Here is a 22,495-nt window from a genome sequence, read left to right as displayed (position 1 = left end):
TGGTGCTTTGCACTGAGTGCATTCACAACTCAGGATTTATTAAAAATGCCAAACAAGTGACCATTCACAGCTGTCCACTGCAGTGGGAATGTGCATCACAGGGTGCAGAATGGACACTTAAGAATTCTCAGAATGACTTCCCACAGCAAGGACAACAATGACATCTTTAGGAATTATACGGCAGCTGCATCACATATAATGTTACCTGTGGTGAGACATGAATATCAGGATCATTGACCACAAATAACAGTATCACTGAACAGTAGCATGGACAAGCTGGAAATGGGCTACGTAAGATATGACACTAAGTATACTGGCTTCTACTTATGATGTAATGGAGACTACAGTTGGCCAAGCTGTTGTAAATTCTTGTTGTGCAATAAATATAAGGTTTTGGTGCATTAATGAGCTAGACAACACTGTAGATAGGTTTTCTGGGAGTAACAATGACAAGTGTATGTAGTGTAGCCATGAGCGTTAGCACTTATTCTATTGGAGTATTTTGCTTAATCATTTTTGATATTCTGCATTCATGGTTTGAATTACAACTTAAACTATAGATCCTTTGGTAACCTGTTGCCAGGGCCAATTATAAGGTCAAAGGAAGATAAGGTCATACCATCTCCAGTAAGACCATGCAATCTTCATATCAACAACTTTCTGTTTCAGAAAAGCTTTACATTACTGATGGATATTAGTCAATGTCTCTTTTTGCATTATGTTCATAAGTTTAGGAATATTCAAAATCCATAAAATAACGTGTGGTGATTATGTGTCACAAAAAAGTACCCTGGCAACAATGAAGTGAGTGATATTGATACTGATAATGAGAATCTGGCCATGGGCCAAGGATGGCATTCAACCTGTGTTGGTGTCCCTGTATTAGTGGCATAACAGAACATTCACACAAACTGTGGGGTTCTCATGTGAAAATACAAATTTCTTCCCCAAGTTGTGGATTAGGTCGTTCTGTGTGGCATAAGATAATGGGTGCCCCTGAAGGTCAACAACAGTCCTTAGTAGCTACTGTGAATCAGATGGCCATCTAGACAAATGATGTCCTCAAGAAGCACATACTCATCAGCCCAGTCCTATGTGGTCGGGCGCTTTTGCCCTTCAAATGAAAGACAGGTTCATATGCACCATTAGAAAGGCATTCTTATTGCTGTAGGATGTCTTCCCTACAACCTGCAGCCATCAAGGAAACCACAGAAAGTACGTACATTCAGCGGTGTACATGCTTCAAACTTGATATCAATCATGACGAACATTGAAGCTGTCACAGTGGTTACTTTCCACTTACTGGAAAGGATGAAACATGTCGGGGGGGGGGGGGGGGGGGGGGCACACCAGACAAGACTGCTGGAATTCTTTTTCAGAATGAACTGCGACTCATCTTTCTTTCCAATCATCATTCTGAACCTACTAATGATTGACTATATATTGCATTTACCAAGCTACACACTGTCTTGGCATAAGGACAACACATTGGCCAGGTCGCTGATAATATGAAGAAACCTTTTGATGTCGCAATAATACAGTGACAGGATGCTCTGCCCTGCCCTGTCATACCCCCTCCTGACGCTGCCGCGAAATCATGAAGTAGTTGCTGTTGTGATTATGGTCTTCAGTGTGCAGACTGGTTTAATGCAGTTCTCAATGCTAGTCTACCCTGTGCTAGCCTTTTATGACTGCATAACTGCAACCTACATCCACTTTTAACATGGTTATTCCAGTCAAGCGTCTGTCTCCCTCTACAATTTCTATCCTCTTCTCTTCCCTTCATTTCCAGATTGGCAATTCCTTCATGCCTCTCGTGTCTGCTATTATCTCTGCCCTTGTTTTAGTCAAGTTCTGCCATCCATTTCATTTTTCCTCATTGCCTCTTCACAAATTCTTTAGCATGACATTTCAAAAGCTCCTGTTCTCTTCTTGTCTGAACTGTTTATCATCCACATTTCATGTTCATACAAGGTTACACTCCAGACAAATACCTCCAGAAAAGACTCACTAACACTTAAATTTATATTCAATACAGCCTGCTCAAAATAACTTGTCAGCTAGTACTTCACATCTTGGAACTTGTTCCACAACTCACAGCTCTGAAGGTCTAACATGAATTGTCTGCCATCACCACTGCACTGCAAGAAAGCACGAGTTCACTTGCAATTTTCATACAGTGCTGTGTGCAGTCTTGATCTGCCATCAGGCACTTCCAGCAGTGCTTTCACCTGCTTGGCACTCACTACTCTCTTCCTTTCGCCAAACTGTATCGGAGGAAGGGGGGCCTGGCAGCTGACACACAATTTGGTAATGCTGTAGCACCAAGCAACACACATCAAATATGAGCTAGTTACGATAAAAGTTTATCTTTCCTTCATCGATTGTTTCCATCTTCCAGGATTATGCTCCACGTCTAATTCACAGCCTGCCTTGCACTGACTGTGGTCGGCCTCTAATCTGACAATGAACCCTCCGCTCTTAACTTCACCCACACGTGGTTATCATGCCACCCTACTTCACAGTGCCAAATGCACTCGACAGTCACAAGTACTATACGATTGTTCCAGTCACATTAGCAATGTTGTACGGAAGTGTGATGTATGTATAAGAGGAGCTGAGATGAATGGGAAATCGTTCGAGTGGTGATACAGTTTGCAGATGGGGGAAATCCACTGACATAAGTGACTTTGGTAAAAGCTAAATTCTTTTGGGTCTGCACCTAGAATTGAACATCTCAGAAATGGTGAAGCTGGTCGCCTGCTACTGAAACGAGTGTCTATGGAAATTAGTTAAAGGATGGTGAAACCACGAATAGGTGACAAGGTGTTTGACATCCCTGCCTCATCACAGAGTGTGAAGATTAGAGGCTTGCCCAACCTGTAAAGCAGGATCGTACGCAATCTGTAGCAGATCTGAAAACAGAGTGCAATGCTGGTGCAGGCACAAGTTTTTTAAAGCACATTGTCAACTGTGGTTGCAGTGGGCACCAGATGATCATTGAGACTGGATGGTGCATCAGTGAAAATGTGTTGCCTTGTCAGATGAATCGTGTTTGTCACACCAGGTTAATGGATGTGTCCAGATATGCCAGCATTCAACTGAATGGCTGCTTGAAACATGAGCCATACCATGGACATGACTAGTGGGTGGGGACATTCACCGGGCTCGTGGGACGTGCAGTAGTAATGAAAGTCACCTTGACAGTTGTGGACCAAGATGACAGCCTGCATCTCTTTGTGCTGGATTTCTTCCCTGATGGTAATGCCAACTTCTAGCAGGATGACTATCCATGTCACAAGGCCATTATTGTGCCACAGTGGTTGGAGGAAGACAATGAACTCTCGATGTCTTGGCCACCAAATTCACAATTTAAACCCAATGGCACAGATCTGAGATGCCGTCTGGCATCAGTTCTGCGCCCAAAAACCACCAGCCCATAATTTACGGGAACTGTGTGACCTGTGCGTAGACATCTGGTGCCACAATACCACTGAAAACCTATGAAGGACTTGTCGAATTCTGGCCACACAGAATAGCTTGTGTATTGCATTCCATTGGTAAACCAACACGCTATTAAGCAGGAGGTAATAATATTTTGGCATATCACTTGTATATTATTGAATTGTCCTTTCTGAAAGTATATGTATATAACTTAGATGGCAGCATGGTCCAGCATTGAGAGACAGGAGTGAGGTGAGCAGCTGAGTCAGTACCACAGTCAGCCCTGGCGGCAGACTGCACACACACTTGCCTCCAGGGCCGAATGTGGCAGTGCCCGGCCAAATCCCCTGTAGCCCATATTTTCATGTTTGCAGGTGCCACAGACACCTCCATGTCCGCCTCCGCCACCTCGCCGCCGCTGTCGCTGGTACTGCGGCCGTCCGGCACACCGACGCCCACGGCAGCACGGTCACGGTCCCTGTCGCGTGCCTCCTCTGCGTCGTCGCTGCCCTGTGAGGACTCATGGTTTGTGACACCGCCGCCATGCTTCACGTCAGCAGGACCCGTGCACATGGAGACATCACCATTGGAGGACCTGCTCATCGAGCATCCCAGCATGTCCGTGTACCAGCGCTCTTGGCCGGCACGTGCCCCAACCACCGTCCCGCCACCAGCCGCCCCCGCGCCTGCCCCCCGGCGTTCCGAGTCACTGCCCCCACCGTCGCCATCGCCTGCGCCACGCACGCCATCACTGTCGCCATCACCTCCCCCAACGCCTGCAGTGGCACGCCGTCCCCGTGACCACCACTCACCCCCGCCGCCACCTCCAGCCGCCGCTGTGCAGCCACTGCCCAGGCGACACAATGTGTACGCGCTGCAGCACCGCCAACAGCAGCAGCTGCTTACGCTCAGGTCCAGTCAGAAGGTGAGTCAACTTCCTGTATGTGCCTGTACCTCAGTTCTTTTGTTTTATTTTGGCAGTTCATTTATACAAAATTCACAGGGAATTCTAGTTTCATTTAGACTTTCTCTCTCTCTCTCTCTCTCTCACACACACACACACACACACACACACACACAAAGGTGGAAGACTGAGGAGATGAGAAGAGCAAGGGAGAGAGAGAGAGAGAGAGAGAGAGAGGGGGGGAGAGAGAGAGAGAGAGAGAGAGAGAGAGAGAGAGAGAGAGAGAGAGAGAGAGGGAGAGAGGAGGACATAGATGAGGAAGAAATAGAGAAATAGATGGGAGATAGAGGAAGAGTGTGTGTACATGAGACAACAAATTGGCAGCTTTTGTGCACATATGGGTACAGCAGCTGACTTTAGGACCTAACGATTATATGCTCAAAACTATAACAGGCTGTGAGTAAATGTGAAAAGAAAATTAGTTTGAATTAATTTCATGTAACAACCATTATCTTAGCATTAAAAGCTGTTATTAACATTGAGTAAAACCAGAAGTCATGATATTTCGAAACACCCATTGAAAATGCGTTTCTAAGAAAATGTAAGTTGTGCCTATGTTACAAATGCTTGCACTGCAGTGCAGAAAATACATTTTGCTTGTTACAAATGTTCACATACTTTATATAGTTGCTGCAAAAAGATGGAAAATAGCGCAAACTTTTTATCACAGAGAATGGGTTTGCGAAATGGCCTAACTTTGATTATATACTAATTACATTCCTCTAAATCCTTCAGAATCAGTAATTTAACTCTTCTATGCCTTCTCAGCGAGGTTCACAGATATTCCTTGTATATTTCTTGTAGCTAGAAAAGATGTCATCTACACGAAGTATAAGCTCGAAGTCCTGAATATAAACCTGTACTGTAACCCTTAGTTTCCATCAATGAATTGACAAATAAGTCACAGTGACATTGGGCAGTGTGTTCCAGAGTCATGGCAGAGAAACCTTTGAGCCCTGAAGTATGTTTTTAATATACAACTCCAGACAGCACTCTATACTAAAACACTGTGTTTCAAAACTATCCTTATGATGAAATGTATGACTACCATTCTTTTATTCAAATACCTTGATTTCGCACATATCTGTATTCCATCTTGATGCAGCCTGGCTTTATTTGAACTGTGGTAATTTGCCTATCTTACTGCTTCTTGTAAAGCAAAATATCTCACAGTTAACCTTTGTGAATACTGTGTAGTAACAACAAACATGCTCTCCAACCAACTAATAAAGACCCAAAGGGAGTAAACTCTCTTCATTTACAGGTGACAGTACCAACAAAAAAATCACTGCTACTGTAGAAATATCCCCATATTCTTTTATAGCATTTGAGAATAAGTCAAAGTCTAGGTCCCAGGAATCTTACCAACAGCAATGATGTTTCTGGCTTCAATGGATAATGTTGAACTTGTTGGTCTTTGAGTGTCTTACATGATGAAATTGTCTATCCATCTCTCAGCAACTCTTGACTATGATGAAGGCAGTGCTTGCACATTACAAAAACTACTTGCTCTGAACAGTGATAAATACTGAAACTGCATATGAAGTTATATTACTGACTAGTGGAAAACATAGCTTGAACTTGAACAAGACAGCAAGCACTTCTCTATACAGCTCAGAAGGGAGTGGCATCTACAATGTCTTTCAGTTTTAGAATGTTTCTTGGCCTGTGAGCTTCTCAAAGTTTGTGTCTTATTTCCCACAATCTGTATCAGCATTGCTTATTGTTGACAGAGCACACAGACTACTGAAATACAAATTGTTGTATTTCAGATAACAAGGTGAAGACCAACTTTAATGATTCACTAATAGCAAGAAATAAAATGACAGAACTTATTGGAGTTTTCCATAAACAGCAACTAAATACAAAAAATATCACCAGCCATGCAAAATTAATATTGAGCCACACAGACCAGAATGAAAGCGGGTTAAACGAGAACCAAAGAACTACTTATGAATATTTTCTTTCTGAAGACGGCTGTAGACTTGCATTCGTTACTCAGTTTTTTTGTAACATCCTGATTAAATAAAATATATTAATGGCACAACAATCAATGGGATCATAGTGCCCAGTATCAGATATGTAGATGGCTTGCTTTTCAGTTACAGCTGAAAAGAACTGTCCATAAAAATATCGAATTATACTTTGTTGAGACTGGTGCATGCAGCAAAGACATTTGCTATGAAGACTTCCATATCAAAGAGACTATAAGATTATCTACAGTATCTTCATACTGAAAAGGAAACAATACAGCTTCCTCCTTTCTCTAGGGTAGATGGCAAACATAGTTGAGTATTACCACAAGCAAACATCACACAGTGTCCAAAGATTCCATGTCTCAATGTCTGTTGCATCCCACTTTTTCTCTGTTTTCTTTTCTTCTAGGCTTGATGTGGACATCATCCATTGTAATGTTTTGGGTTTACAAAAAACGCAAAGTCAGGAGGTAGCAAGTGGGCTATTTAAGGAACAGTCCCTGCATTCTTTTGAAATGCTTTAGGGAAACTACAGGAAACCTATATCAGCACCAGCAGAGAGACATTTTTACCCTTACATCTTTAAAATAAGAGGCCCAGTCTCTGTGGTTAGAATTCTTCTTTCCGTAGAAGTAGCTGGGTGAGGTGACTCTTACACTAAAGAATAGTAATGGCACTCCATATCCAAAATTAGTTTTCTGCCAAAAAAAAAAAAAAAAAAAAAAAAAAAAAAAAAAAAAAAAAAAAAAAAATTATGCAGTTGTTAGTCAGTATAAGCATTCATTGGACCCTTTATTTTCTGCCTCAGAGGCAAATAAAAGAAACTTGTTGACCACAAATATTAGAGACAGCTGACCGTCGGTTTGAGATATAAGTATGGTATGTTACTTTCCCAAGGATCATTTGCATCATATATTATACACTGATCAGCGAGATCATCATGACCACCTATCTAATAGCCAGTATGTCTGCCTTTGGCATGGATAACTGTGGTGATGCATGACGGCATGGAAGCAATGGGGCCTTGGTAGGTCACTGGAAGTTGTCACCACATCTGCACACACAAGTCACCTAATTTCCATAAATTCCAGGGAGGGGTCGATGAGCTCTGCCATGTTCAGTCACACCCCACATGTGTTCAATTGGGTTCAGATCTGTCGAGTTGGGGGCCAGCACATCAATTGAAACTCGCCACTGTGTTCCTCGAACCACTCCATCATGCTCCTGGCCTTGTGACAGGTGCATTGTCTTGTTGAAAAATGCCATTGCTGTTGGGAAACAAGATCATCGTGAAGGGGTGTATATTGTCTGCAACCAGTCTACAGTATTCCTTGGATGCCTTGCGCGAGCTTCACTGGACCCATGAATGTCCATGTGACTTTTCCCCAGAGCATAATACAGATGCTGCCAGCATTTGTCTCTGTCTTACAGCAGGTGTCAAGGATGTGTTCCCCTGGAAGACGACGGATTTGTGCCCTCTCAATGGGATGCATCAGACCGTGCAATGCTCTGCCGCTGTGTCAACATCCAATGCCAATGGCCCAAGTGCCCATTTCAGTCATAGTTGCTGGAGTTGTGGTGTTAACATTGGCACATGTATGGCTCATTGGCTGTGGAGCCCCATCGTTATGAGAGTTCAGTGTACTATGTGTTCAGACACAATCCTACTCTACCCAGCATTACAGTCTAACATTTGTTACACCACAGTTTGCCACCTGTCCTATTTTACCACTCTGCCCAGTCCACAAAATCTGGTATCTGTAATGAGAGGTGGCCACCCAACCTCAGAAAGCCTGGATACTGTTTCACCACTTGCTGAAGACACTCACCACAGCACTCCTTGAATACACGCATTCCTTGAACATGTGCATTTCCAAAATGCTCGTGCCAAGTCTCTGTGCTATCACAATCTGGCCTCAGTCAGACTCCGATAGATCTCACACCTTCCCCATTCTACACATGGACAGGATGCTCACTGATACTTCATGCGCCATGCCTGTGTTTGACTAGCAGTCAGTCTTCAACAGGTGACGCTGATTTTGCCTGGACACATTTATATTAATAGTAGGTCAGCGGTTATGATGTTCTTACTAATCAGTGTAACTGCGTGAAACAACTTATTTAACATGTGGATTAACACAATTTTTGTGTATGGATATAGACATTTCTTAACAAATGGATATATACAATAGTGAAAAATATTTTAGTTAAACTACAACACCAGCTTATTTTTTATAGCATATGTACAACAAGTTTCTAAATTTTTAAAGCTTGACAAAAAGCAATGTTTACTTTAGAACCAATCATTTTCCGTGTGCAAATGGGTAGTAGAAAATTATAGTGGGTGCAGAGCAAAAGAAAAAAATGTCCTACCTTTGTGTTTAGTCTAAGTCTATTTCCATGAAGAGTACTACAGACATTACTCTTCCTTTCACACTAAAAGAGACTGCCCAGGAATTCAGCCTCTTATTTTCAAGATATAAAGATAAAAATGCCTCAATGCTGGTCTTGAGATAGGTTTCTCATAGTTTTCCTAAACCATTTGAAAAGAATGCGCGGGAATTGTTCCTGAAACAGCCCACTTGCTATCTCCCAACTTTTTATGTAGGGCTTATCTCCATCTCAAATAGTCTCATTGTTGACTAAATAAGAACACCCTAAATCCATATTTTTAATTTTTTTAAAACTGGATTTGATATTGAGAACAATAGTTGTTATATAATGAAGAGCTCAGGTCACAATAAGTACTATCATACAGCTAAAACATTGCAAGGACTCTAGCTTAAAAAACCTTTTTATAAGTACACTATCCATTGACTGACAGAATAAATAAAGCAATACAGCACAATGGTTAGGATCAATGCCGTAACTGTTGCACTCGTTGAAGGCCAGCTGGTACCAGCTAAAATAAAACAAGCCCTTATTATTTGTGGCAGACCTTGAAAATATAAACAATAATAAGTTCTGTACCACAGCAGAAAATCACGGGTGTACTGATATGTGCATTCTTTTTTGAACAGCGATGGCACACTTTCTACTTAAACAGAGATGGTGGTATCGACTGACCTATAGTTTAGCGGAAGGTCAGGATTGGGTTAGGTTAGAAGGTGGTAGATTGCACCCGAGTTTAAAGCAAGTTCAAGGTTGGGTTAGATTACAAGGTGATGTTTGAATGATAATAAGACAGCCAAGGCTTCTGCTCTTGTCTTGATGGGTCGATTGTGACCAACTGATAGCCATGTCATCCTCTGTCAGTTGTGTCATTGGATGCAGTATGGTGGGGCCTGAGGTCAGCACAGTGCTTTTCTGGTCGTCGTTGGCTTTCTTGACCTTTGAGATGCTACTGCTGACTCGAGTAGCTCCTCAGCTTGCATCACGAGGCTGAGTGCAGCCCTTCAGTCATCCCACCAAGGAAAAATTTCTGGCAGGAATTTAATCCGGGTCCTTCACATAACAGCCAGACACAGTGGCCACTGAGCCTCAGAAGTGAATGTCTATAAGTTGGTGAAGAATCCATCAAATGTTCTTGGCAGTAATCTATTTTTAATACATTATACATCAGTAGTTATGTTTATGTCCCTGCCCAAAACCCACATAACCTGAAGATATTCTGAAACTGCAATTAAAATAAAAGTTATCACATGATGCATAGTGTGGGTGCATAGTGCTGCCCTGTTGCTAGCATCACACATTAAAGTTAGTGGGCTGTATTAATTCTTCACTTCATCCTCCACTGAACACAAGGCTGCCAACCTATTGCTACCGGTCACTGAATCTTTCTTATATCCAGGCACACTCATCCTTGCCATGCACATAAGAGTAACTTATCAATAATAGTGAAGGTCTGCATCAGTAAATGTCCTTCAGATGATCTACTTTGGTTGGCCCAGCAAAACCTGATGCAGCATTTACATGGCTAAATGTAGTGCTTGACTTTCCTCAGCCAACATTGGTTTCTGTGGAGAACACTTGTGCACATGGTCTCTTTTGTATCAAAACAAAAGTGAATTTTCATTGTGGTGATAGCAGTGACAGATGCACCTAATTAGTGAAGTGAGATACATACTGGTTATTGAAAGAAAACGAGTTTTGTCATCTAACATTACTGAAAGAAGTGGACAATGACAATTTTCACAATTATCCAAGAATGGGCTATGATAGTTTCATTACCTTTCTAGTTTCTTTGGCTCCACTGATTGCCAAGCAGAACAGTGTCATGAGACAAACAGTTGGTACTGATGAAAGAGTGGTTACCAGTGGAAAGGACTGTGCAGATCTAAATGCAGCATTGCAATTTCTCTTCAGATACGTCCAGAAACAACCCCCAAATACTGCCCACAATATTATCCAATGTGCATTTTATTTCCTTTTCTTACCTTTCTCTCTTAAGCAGTCCTTATGTTCTCTAATTTATCTGTTATTATTACTGTGTTAGAATCAGCTTTAGCAGCATTGTCTTCAGTTTTGCTGCAATACTGCTTGTTTGGTTGGTACTACAAACATGACATCTTTATAGGGTTCGAAGAATTCTGTTATCATTGTTTTGATCTGCAAATGACATTCATCACTGTTAGGAGGTCAGTTATGAAATTCAGTCCTGAAAGTTCACAGCACAAATGGTGGGCTGTGTGATTCGACTGCGTTACAGAGGTCAGGTTGTCTAATGGATGTCTGGCACACCCATTTCACAAGACCTGACAAGTTTTTCATTGGATGACAAGCCTACATGTGATATGTCACTACACATGACCTGACCAAACTAGATCATTTTCAGCATCCTTGACTTTTGAGAAATTTTTGCAAAGATGGTATGTTAGACCACATTTAAAATGCAATAGAATTTTAATAGTATTTGGCAAGTTCTTGGCCCTGACACTGAAAAAGCTTTTTTCCATAATACTTCATTCATGCTATTGCATCCATGTCAATTTATGTGTTTGTGTGCAACATCACATAACAAATTAAGTAAACTGAAGGTGGAGGGTGAGAAAGGAGAGAAACTCACGATTCCAGCTGGATCGGGACTTTATGTGGAGGCAGCAGCACCAAGCAAAAAAAATGCACTGGACCGTGCTTTCAAACCCAAGATCTCCTGCTTACTAGGTGGCTGCGTTACCCACTATGTCATCCAGACATGCTGGATATTGCAATTCCGCAGCGTATATCAGTATGCCCTCGGCCAACACACATTCCCAGCTATTGCTACCTATCTGCAGACCCTGTTCATGTCTGCCAGGCTCACTACTCTGAGATTCCTGAAGGAGGTCAGACGAGTTTGTCCATTCGCACTGAAGGTGGGGGATTCATAGCCCATCGAGGCAACTCAGTGGTATCAATGTGTGACGTTTATTCTTTTGGACATATTGCCACTGACTCTGTTAGAGTCCCAGTGCAGTTGACATCATGAATTCCTTTCATTACTCCCCCACCTCCACCTTCAGTTTACATTACATATCACAGTTGTGGATTCTGGTCCAAAAGGACACACACCGCGCATTCGTATAATTGAGTTGCCTCAATGTGCTGTGAATCCACCAGCTTCAGTGTGAACCTCCTTGAATTTGAGTGAGTGTAGAGGCTAGACAGGAACCATGGATAGGTGGAGCTAGATGGGAATGTGGGTCAGCCAAGGGGCACATCAAGATAGTCTGTGCAACTGTGATAGACACTGTGTCTGGTGGCACAGTGGTTAACACAAAAGCCTATTAAGCAGGAGATTTGGTTTCGAATCCCAGACTAGCACACCTTTTCAGTCGTTGCCACTGAATCCACATAAAATCCCGATGCAGCTCACATCATGTGTTCCATTCTGTTCCTTTTTCCTTTCCTCTCTATCTTCAATTCACATAATATGTATCATAGCTGCGGATATCATGTGGTGTCTGTTCTTGGACTTGTCAAAAAGAACAGACACCACGCATTCATATAATCTCACAACACATTATCATTCACTACAGTCTCTCTCTCATTTCTTACAGATCATCTATATGTCATTTGCAATAAATTTTTCAGAAATCATTTTACACAACCATATAGAAAGAAGCATTCCACAGGAAATAAAGAAATAGCTATGAGAATTTTTAAGCAACAGATGAATCTCTGCTGTATGCTATGCTTAATTGTTAATATGGTAATTTGAAAGACCTTCTTGTGCCATTTTCTTCTGCACCTGCAAATGCAACTTTATCACATGATTTAAAATTACTCTGACATTCTTCTATGTAACTGCTTGGCAGAGCCTCCTTTATTATGTCATCCCCACATGCCTTCCTTTCTGGTAGCTGCACGCTGTTGTTTATTGCAGTATGGGTCTTGCAACTTTGGTTTTGTCTAACTGTGCAAACTGAACATAAGGCAGAGCTTTCACTGCATAATACTGTGTACATTATTCATAATTTAAGACATTACACAAGGCAATAATCAGAGAGATATATTTTGATTCTCCTTGTAATTAAACATGTTTCTCTTCCAATTTTAATAGAATTCTGATTTATTTCATATTTGTTTTATAAACTTATTTTCATTGCTACAGGTGCAACAGCGCAGAGCATGCCAAATGCTCAAGAGAAATCATCTTGAGCGCCAGAACAAGGCTCGTGAAAATAATTCCAGGAAGAAAGTACTGCGACGCTCGGACTATATGCAACATCACTCAGGGGCAAATAACAATAGAAAGTGCTAGCTTTAGCTCACTTATTCAATGATCTCACACTCAGTAAAGGAAAAAAAAATACTGGGTGACAAAATATTGTAAATTTAAAAATACCACAAAAAAGTGTTCACTCTGATGTCCACACATCTGCCTGCAATTACAAATGAACATTTGCAATTTATATATGCTAACTGAAGAGTTTCTTGTTAAATGTGGCACATTAGAATAAGTGAAATAATTTTTATTATGATATATTGCCTGCACAATGATATGGTGCAGAACTAAGTAATAATATAATTAGCAGCTATTGTTTTCTTCATTATTGTGATAAAAAAAAATCTAAATGGAAATAATAAGCAGGGCCTTCTACTTATGATACTGCACGTAGATGTTATACAGTGATGTCTCAAATATCAAAAGATATGTACACACCTGCAAAGTACATATATTTACAAAAAAAACTTATTAAAAGTGAGACATAATTGTTTGTGTTACTAATCAGGATTTTTTGGTTGAAGTGTTAGAGAACATGTGATCCTTAAAATGGAGGCCTTTCATACTAATATTTACAATTATTTTGTAGAAATGTTGTGTTTATTTTTCAACTTTCTTCATTGTTATTTGCGATGGAGTCCGTTAACCACTTTCATGGCGAACAGTGTTAGTCCTTTTTTCTGCATATGGATGTTAAATAGCAATTACATATCTCAGGAAAGTAAAGTTCTACGCAATATGTAACTATTTTACTACTTCAGGATGCATATTACATCTCAAATAATGAAAACTGCTGCAATACTCTGGCATGGATGCAGATATTCTTATCTTTAAAATTGTATAGCTCTTCACATACACTTTGTATTTGGTTAAGAGAGATTCAAAATAACCAAAAGGAAAAGCTCTGATAATTTTATTTTACTCTTTCTCACACTGTCACAGGAAGCTGTAGATTCTCTCAGTCCAACCGCTTACAACAGTCAGTGTGAAGTTCCCATCATTCTTGTTTTAACACAATTATGCTGCCCTTTAAACAGTTATACATTTTAATACCACTTAAATTATAAGTGGCTTTTGTTTATGATAATTGTGTATGTATTGTGATATTTATACTCAAATTGTATATACTCTAAACAAGCATAGGAAGTAACTAGCTTTATGATGCCTGTATGTGTGTAAGCTGAAGTAATACATTATTCCGTATCTTACAACTCTAAAAGAAATAGTGAGCTTTTTATATGCAGTTTCTTGCATACTTCAACTATTTTTTTCACTACTGATGCACTTTTATGTGAGAGAGGTGGTATTTCTGAAGCACAACAAGTTATAAGCTCCATGTGCACTGTGGTTCCTAATCCAGTTTATCTTGGCATTAATCAGTGCACATTCAGACCTTAGAACTTCTTTTTAATGTGACATACCCTCTGCCAATTATTCTTGTCACTACACATTTTGTTGCTAGTTCTGAAAGTTGTCACCTGGGACAATATGATTCAATAACTTTAGCCTTTGGGTATGATCTATCTTCTCTATTTAACACTATAAATGAAATGTACCCTCTGTTGATAATACAACGTATCTAATGTCCATTATTCTTCTAAGAACTCATATACATAAAGAGTAAGTAACCTCTTATTGCAGATGACAGCAGTAAATGCAAACCAAACTGTCCAAAGACTACACATTTATGCAACAACTGTCCTTATTTGGTAATTTTTAAGGGAAAATACAAAGTAAAACAAAGCCAAGAAATTCAGGTAAATACTGCACGAGTGTTTCCGGGTGTTCTGCCTAGTAGTAATTTCTGTTTTACTCACAATATTTTGGCAACTGACCCAGTCGTCATCTCCAGGTGCATAATAGCAAAACTAGCAGCACGTGAAGAAGATCGCTGGATCACCTGTAGAAATATTATGAGTAAAACGTAAGCAATGTGGCAGAGTGCTCAGAAGCATATGATTAATCAGTCATACTGTGAAAGCTGAGAGAAATCACACGATCGTGCACTATTTACCTGAATTTCTACCGAGTTGCTGTTTCCATTTTACACCCAATATTTCGACAACTGACCCAGCCATCTTCTTTGGATGCATAGCAGCAAACCTTGCAGCACCCAAAGACGATGACTAGGTCAGTTGTAGAAATATTGTGCGTAAAATGGAAACAACAACTCGGCAGAACCCCTAGAAGCACATTATTAATCAATCATGCCAAGAAAACCTGTGAGATCAAATAGCACACGTTTTCTGATTGGTTACAACAGATGACACCTTTTTCAGTCCAATACAAAAACTGAAATGTGTGCCTTCCTTGACTTGTATTGTGCTTTGAGATGAACAGCTTGTAATTATGTCTTAAGGTGTTCTTTGACAATCTCTTCTCAAAACATTGCATTACTGTCAAAGTGCTACTTCATTATGAAGCCAATATAATACCTTGCAGCTGCAACACAAATTCTGAATACCGGTACACATTTGAGGACTCCATTCTTCACACAGCCAGTTAGAAGAAACTTTATCAACAATTCTCTTACAGTATGTGCTAAAAAAGTGGCTTTTGATCATTCAGTTATGCAGCATTCTGTACATAATAAAAAACCCAGAGAGCAGCATTAGATATAAATTCAGATGAAATAACTGAAGAAAGACAAAACTGATTCAAGTTGTATTTTCTAGGACTAGAGAGAAATTTCTGATATGTATGTATGTATGTATTTATTTATTTATTTTGGTTACTAAATGAGAACACTAAAGTACAAGTTTTGTCTCCTGATTGGACTTCAAAATGTTGCATGTATGCTATTAAATTTCTGAATAATAGCCTTCAAGAGAACAAAAGTGAATAACCATGTATCTTATGTTAAAACAGGCTGGTAGTTAGGTAGCAATAAAGGAGTGAATAATAATAACTCAAGAAAATGTCAGAAAGTAATTTTTGACACAGACAGGATATAGTTGGTGTATTTGTCTACAATATGACTGAATTTATACTTGTTTGTATGTATGTGTGTGTATGAACAGAGATGTTGATTTAGATGAGTAATACTGCGTGTTTTCTTTGTGGAAGTGTGCAAATTCAAGAGTGCTAGTTAGAGTTGTTTTGAAGAATGAATTGGAAAATGTGAATGGATAGTATGGTTATATTTATTCTATTGAGACTTTTGATGTATAATCTGCTTCATACAGCAATATGAAATTGCTGTATATTTAGATTATTTTATTTTGAAATGAGGAATTTAAACGATTATCTCATGTTCTCTCAAAAATAAAACTCCATCTGCAGCAGATGATATTTATAAAAAAATTAATATTTGATTATTAATGACAGTACACTATTTCAATTTTGAAATACACGCAAGCCAAAAAAAGTTTAATAAATATGTTAAAATAATTCAAAGTTTTTTTTTTTAAAAAAAATACTTCCTTCTTTCCAATTCCAAACTATTTTTAGCCTCTGTGAAGACTACTTTTACTCTTCTGGCAAGTGAAAAGGGATACCTCAAGACACTTCTACATTTCTTTGCCAACTTCAGTGCTGTTAGGAACATCAAAATCAATTAAGTCTTCAGTTAGTAGTACTGGCAATGTGTGACGTGTTCAGATTCTCTAAATAGTAAAGGAAGTACGAGGATACAGTGAAAAGAGTTTTTTGGTCAAGACTAGACTTTTTCTATCTAGAGCCCTTTTAGCTCAATGCCCTTCGTCCAAGCACTGTTGTGAGCACATCAATTAACTTGATACTGCATTGTTCACCAGATACTTGACACTATTTGCTAGATAATGAGTATGAAGAAATCCTGTTCTATCTCAGAAAACAGGCCGTACACTTTCAAAATGGAATAATTTTTGGAAGGAAGCTCACGTAACACAACTAATTTAAAAGCCTTATAGACATAACAACTCTTCAGGGCAAGAGGACACTTAACTGTGGGTCTATTATGCAACATGTACCAACATAAAAAAAAAAAAAATTCATGAAAATCAATGTCAGGCTGACAATCTCTCTCTTTGCACTCTTATTTTATCAGCAGATCTCAATCCAGTTTCTATACTCCTACAATTTTGTTTTGAAAATAATTACCAGGTCTGCTACAATCTCGGGAAAGACGATTCCCAACTATTCACTGAATTGAGCCTTCCAACCTGTACTCTCAGGCACTTCACATGTGATACCTAGACTGGAAATATCTCAATGGTACCAGCCACTACTGACCTTCCTACTGGTTCGTTTCAACATACTTAGATCTCATAAAAGGAAAGTCATAGCATTTTTAAATAAAATATGAGGGCGATGCAGTCATACGAAAACCAAAACTTTGCTATCCACAAAAACAATATTGTTTATTTCAATTTTTTGATACTACCAAACACCATTCCTTTTACCAAAACTTTCTGTAGTGTACAATTAGCTCTAAAGATAATACAAGATCACTACCAAAGAGCAAAAACTGCCTGACCTAAAAACACACTTGTCTAAAGTGGACTTGCTAGGAATAATCATCTTTTTCTCCATGGCCTGCACAATCCCTGCTTGTGGTTTTTGAAAATTTCTTTATTTTGGACCTCAGTGACACTGATATGGATATGTTTTCCATTTCAAAACAATTCTTTTGAGCAAAACACTTCGGCTTCCTGGTTATATTAAGTTATGGTACTGGAATACAGTGAAGTAAATTACTTCAAAATCTTTGTAGAACAGTGAGAGAGCAATGGTAAATGAATCTTGCTCATTTCTGTTAGCTAAATTTATAAATCCTTATTTAGTTGTTGAGGTTACTCCCACCAAATTTTCATTCATAGTCTACAAACACATTTTTCTTGATATTAACTGAATTTTTAAGCAGTGTTTTGAAAAACATCATGGTACTTGAAAAGAATTTGAAACAATTTTACTTCTTATTCTTCAAGACGAGCAACACTCAATTTTCACATGTGCAATGTTTATCAAACAACATGGTATTTATAACAAAGAAATATGACCTGCACTTTCTGCTGTCCGGTGCTGTGTAAATGTTTCAATGTTGCACAGTTTATTCACAGAAAAAGAGAAAAGTCCTCCTTTTGCTGAACAGATGTGTATTACATTTCGTTAATACAAATCAATATACAGTATAGATGTAAATCTGAAGGAAATTAGCGCTCACAGAAGTTTGGAAGCAGTTTAACACCTTGTCATGCATTTTACTGTCAGGAACTCAGTTGATATCTTCACAGATGGGGGGAAAAGGAGAGAGAGTCACAAAATTCCTGCTGACAAAAGTTTTGAAATATTCCGTCAGGTATCTTCCCGAAAAAGAATTTGGGCCTAGATCTTTCACTGAAGACATTTGCTATCCTTAGCAGTGGATTTTCCGATTCTCTTCCAATATAAGTAGCAAATAGGTCTGAACGCCTTTTCTTAACTTGACGCAATTCTCAAGTTCTCCAGGTTCCTTTACTACTTATTCATTTTCATTACTGAAATGCAGGATAAAACACTATAAATGGTGTGCTATCTGTCATTCAGCCGAGCTGCTGTTTCCATTTTATGCATAGTACCTAGAAGCACAATGCTAATCAATTATGCCGAGAAAACCTGAGAGACAGCACAAACACCAATATACATCATGATGGCTGATCACTGGCATAAAAAAGATATGAATTTGGCAGAAAATGATGTGTATAAATTATCACTTGTAAACAATGGGATTTTGGACCATTCTTTGGGTGGAAGAAAATCCTGTTCTAATCCCTTGAGAACTGATGAAAAATGAGACTGGTCCTTCAGTGATTTTGAAATACTGACCACAATGGCTTAATATTCAAACCCAGCAGTTGTAGACAACAGGGAAAATATTCTAATTTATTTCACAATCATTCAACCAATTTCAAACATTTCCCGCTGCTTGTATGAGATATCGTTAGCTTGGAAGACTATATACTGCTGCGAGCTGAATGTGGTCTCATTTTCTACATGGCTGATTGCCTGGTTCAATCCTTGCAAATGAACACCAGTCATGCAGCTTTCTCGCGTGACATCTCGGACTCTGCAATGTCAGTGACAGATGGGGGCAAGTAGAGTTGATGTTTATATAGGAGGGGGATGACGAAACCAGTTCCCGACTGCTGTCCACCACCAGAATTCACACCAAAGGTAGAAATGGTTGCCACCAAGTATAGCGCCACTGCAGAAGCTTGCAGTAGCAGCTGTTTTTTACAATAAGGTGAGTGAACATACATAAATAAAACTGTCTGAACCACTTTGTTACCTTTCCTTTCACTGTTACTGAAGGATACACTGAAAACCACGATACGACTGTCTATGCCATTAGAAGATTAGGGTTTAACATTACATCAAGAATGAGGTCATAACCGAAAACATGAGCTTGGATTAGAATGGAAATCAGCTACATATTTTTCAAAACAACCATCCACACTTTTGCCTTAAACAATTTAGGGAAATCATGAAAACCTAAATCTGAATGGGCTGATGGAGAATTGAACTGATGTCCTTTGCAGAGCACAGTGTCATACTACTGCATCACCTCACTCTGTCCCGAGGTTATTAGAGAAGCACCATGATACACAGCACTGTGTACAAGAGTGTCTGAATTATACTCTTGGTGGAAATTCTCCATTTGTAAATATATCCTGTGGTAAGTAACAGAGTAAACATAGACTTATGGAACCACATTACATGTTTGCATTGGTTGATAGTCCACGTTTGGGCTCCCTCCAACTCCTAGCTCCTTCTTTACATTAATCTCGATTACAAGAAACTTGGAAACAGCTGTCTACTACGAACACAGTTTACATTGCTTCCACAACAAGGATTTCATTCACACTGAAGTGCTATCTCCAGTGGTTTTATTGTTATAGGTATAAAATACCTTTCAGTCTATCTTGCTGTGAACTATGTACACTCAGTGTTTGTCATGTATCTGTTCTTGACCTATCTTCTACCTGGGAGAACTGTCAGAAACTGTGATGTTTGCTGACACATCCAATCCACACAATCAGAGAATAATGAGATAAGCTTGTAACTGGTTCACAATAAACCTTAACATTACACTCATGTTATGCAATTCCAAAAAAATAATCATTAGTTATTGCTACAAGACGTAGAGAGCAATTAACACACAGTGGATGAGGCTATACGTGTGAGGTTCTTGGGGATCCACATGTGGCAGATATTAAACTATGTTAGAAAAAGTATGTAGTGGATCCCCCATTACATTTTTTGTGGTTTCTGTATGACACATGTAGCTTACATAACATGCATCAAAATATTCATCAGAGACTTGTCCATTATCTAATATAATTCTTCTGAACTTATCATAGTTCTAGTTTCTATGACAAAAAGTCCACTAAACATGGCAAAGTGCATTAAATATGGCACAACTTTAAGCATTAGGCTATGCTTCAGCTCACTTTGTTGCCACAATCTTTATTTCATGTTCACATTCATTGGCATTGCTAACTCACTACCAAATTATCATCTTCCAACTTGACCTATGCCTTGGGCTATGCTAAACATAAATGGCACCACAGTCAAGATTTCAGAGGGAGAAGGAGTCCAATATTACACACTTGCCATGAACAAATGCCGCCATAAAACTACATATAGTAGCACTAAATAAACCCCTCTCTTACCCCCGCAAATTACATTTGTCATGGCAAACCAACAAACAGAGCAGACAATTTTTTCAACAGTTTTTCCATATTTTAATTCTGTGTAATTCAACATAGTGATATGTCAACGCCTCGTAATAGTAACAGGTGTGTTGACAGCTCTTAGCAGTTTCAGACATTTTATATTACAAGAGGGCTCTAAAGGACAATGTAAGCACACTACAGACTTGTCAGAAAACAGTGGTCGCAAGTGAAGCTTTTCTATAAGCATGCACATTACGTGCCCAGCCGATATGCACTCATCAAAATAATACTCGAAACAAAAGAAAATCACAAGGAACCTTACTGTACTTCAAATAAGTGAGTTTCCCCATCATAAAATTTCCTTAAGATATATATTTGCATCTCAAAGTTACTATCCTGCTCAGTGAGATTTTTATACAGGATGACCCATTTATCTGGACCACCCTAAATAACTGTTTGTCCACACACAAATTACAAAATGTTTCAAGCAAATGTTCTTTAGCCATCAGGGGACATCAATCAGCATGACAGCCTTCATTGTAGCTATGTTTTTTTTTACAAAGATATGAACAACAGTATGACTTTTTTATTCGGTAATTCATTTCCTCTCCTATAGATATATTAAAAAATGTATCACAGTGTACCATTCACCAAAACACAATGTTATTAATTACACAACACAACACTGACTTTGAGCCCGGGATCATAAATTCGTCCACTTGCTGGAGTTGTCAGAAAACAAATGAAAACCAAGTGGAAACACGACACAAAATTGACTTAGACTCTCCTGTACCACTGCCCAGCAGTAGAATATTCAAAAGTGCTCAAAGTGGTGATCCTGGACACCGATACACTCGTTGAATGAAAGAATTATTTACTGCCTCCAGTTTTGCCTGCTGAAGAGAATTACAGGCAAGCATGATACGTTCCTGCATGTCCTCTGGAGTTGTCGGAATGTCGCGATAGACAACGTCTTTAATGCATCCCCAAAGAAAAAGAGTCCAGAGGATTTAAATCAAGGGACTTAGCACGCCAAGTAACTGTTCCTCCTCGACCAATTGAACTGGCAGGATACCTTCAATTCAAAACATAACGTGCACGCAAGGCATTATGTGCTCGACATCCATCGTGTTGATCCACATAAACATTCTGGTTCTTAGCGGCACTTCATCCACAAGAGGAAGAAAAATTCGTCTGAGGAAGTTGGCATATGCTGTGCCATTTAGACTACCATTGATGAAATAAGGGCCAATAATTGTAATACCATGCATCCCACACCAGACAACTCTCCATTGACGCTGATGTTCCACCTGTCTAAGAAACTGTGGGTGGTCGCTGGACCAATAATGCATATTCCTTGTATTTACCTGTCCTTTGTTTGAGAAGGAACATTCAGAGGTAAATAGAACATTGGAGAAGAACATCGGGTTGGGGAGGATTTGCTGCTGTGCGCACTGACAGAACTGTAGACGATTCTGGAAGTCCTTCCCATGCAATTCTTGATTTAGCTGTACATGGTAAAGATGGAACCGGTGAAGTGTAAGAATACAATGTACACTGGTTTTAGGAATGTCAATCTCGTGTTCAAGCTGTCGTGTGCTCACATGTGGATTCATAGCACCGGAAGCGAGAACAGTAACTTCGGCAGCTTTGACTGTGCGATTGCTACGACGATTGCATTGTTATGGGTTGATACTTCCCGTTTCCTGAAGTGCTGCATTGAGATTAGAAAACTGTGGTGTCACCGCCAGACACCACACTTGCTAGGTGGTAGCCTTTAAATCGGCCGCGGTCCGTCAGTATACGGCGGACCCGCGTGTCGCCACTATCA

The 22,495-nt window shown here is 39.5% G+C and overlaps 1 protein-coding gene across 3 annotated transcripts in view; it reads left to right on the top strand.

The window, feature by feature from the left end:
* Window positions 1-16,420, top strand: part of LOC124794717 (tumor protein p53-inducible nuclear protein 2) — a 78,715-nt gene extending 62,295 nt beyond the window's left edge. For all 3 annotated transcript variants that reach the window (XM_047258300.1, XM_047258299.1, XM_047258301.1), the window contains exons 3-4: window positions 3,819-4,369; window positions 12,917-16,420. In XM_047258300.1, the coding sequence (XP_047114256.1) occupies window positions 3,819-4,369; window positions 12,917-13,066 (701 nt within the window). In that variant the 3' untranslated portion in view covers window positions 13,067-16,420. The remainder of the gene's footprint in view (window positions 1-3,818; window positions 4,370-12,916) is intronic.
* The last annotated feature ends 6,075 nt before the right edge of the window (window positions 16,421-22,495 follow it).

The sequence above is a fragment of the Schistocerca piceifrons genome, chromosome 4 (genome assembly GCF_021461385.2).
Source record: "Schistocerca piceifrons isolate TAMUIC-IGC-003096 chromosome 4, iqSchPice1.1, whole genome shotgun sequence".
Taxonomy (NCBI): Eukaryota; Metazoa; Arthropoda; class Insecta; order Orthoptera; family Acrididae; genus Schistocerca; species Schistocerca piceifrons.
The sequence above is the reverse complement of the archived record's forward strand: the minus strand, read 5'-3'. Positions and strand labels throughout refer to the sequence as shown.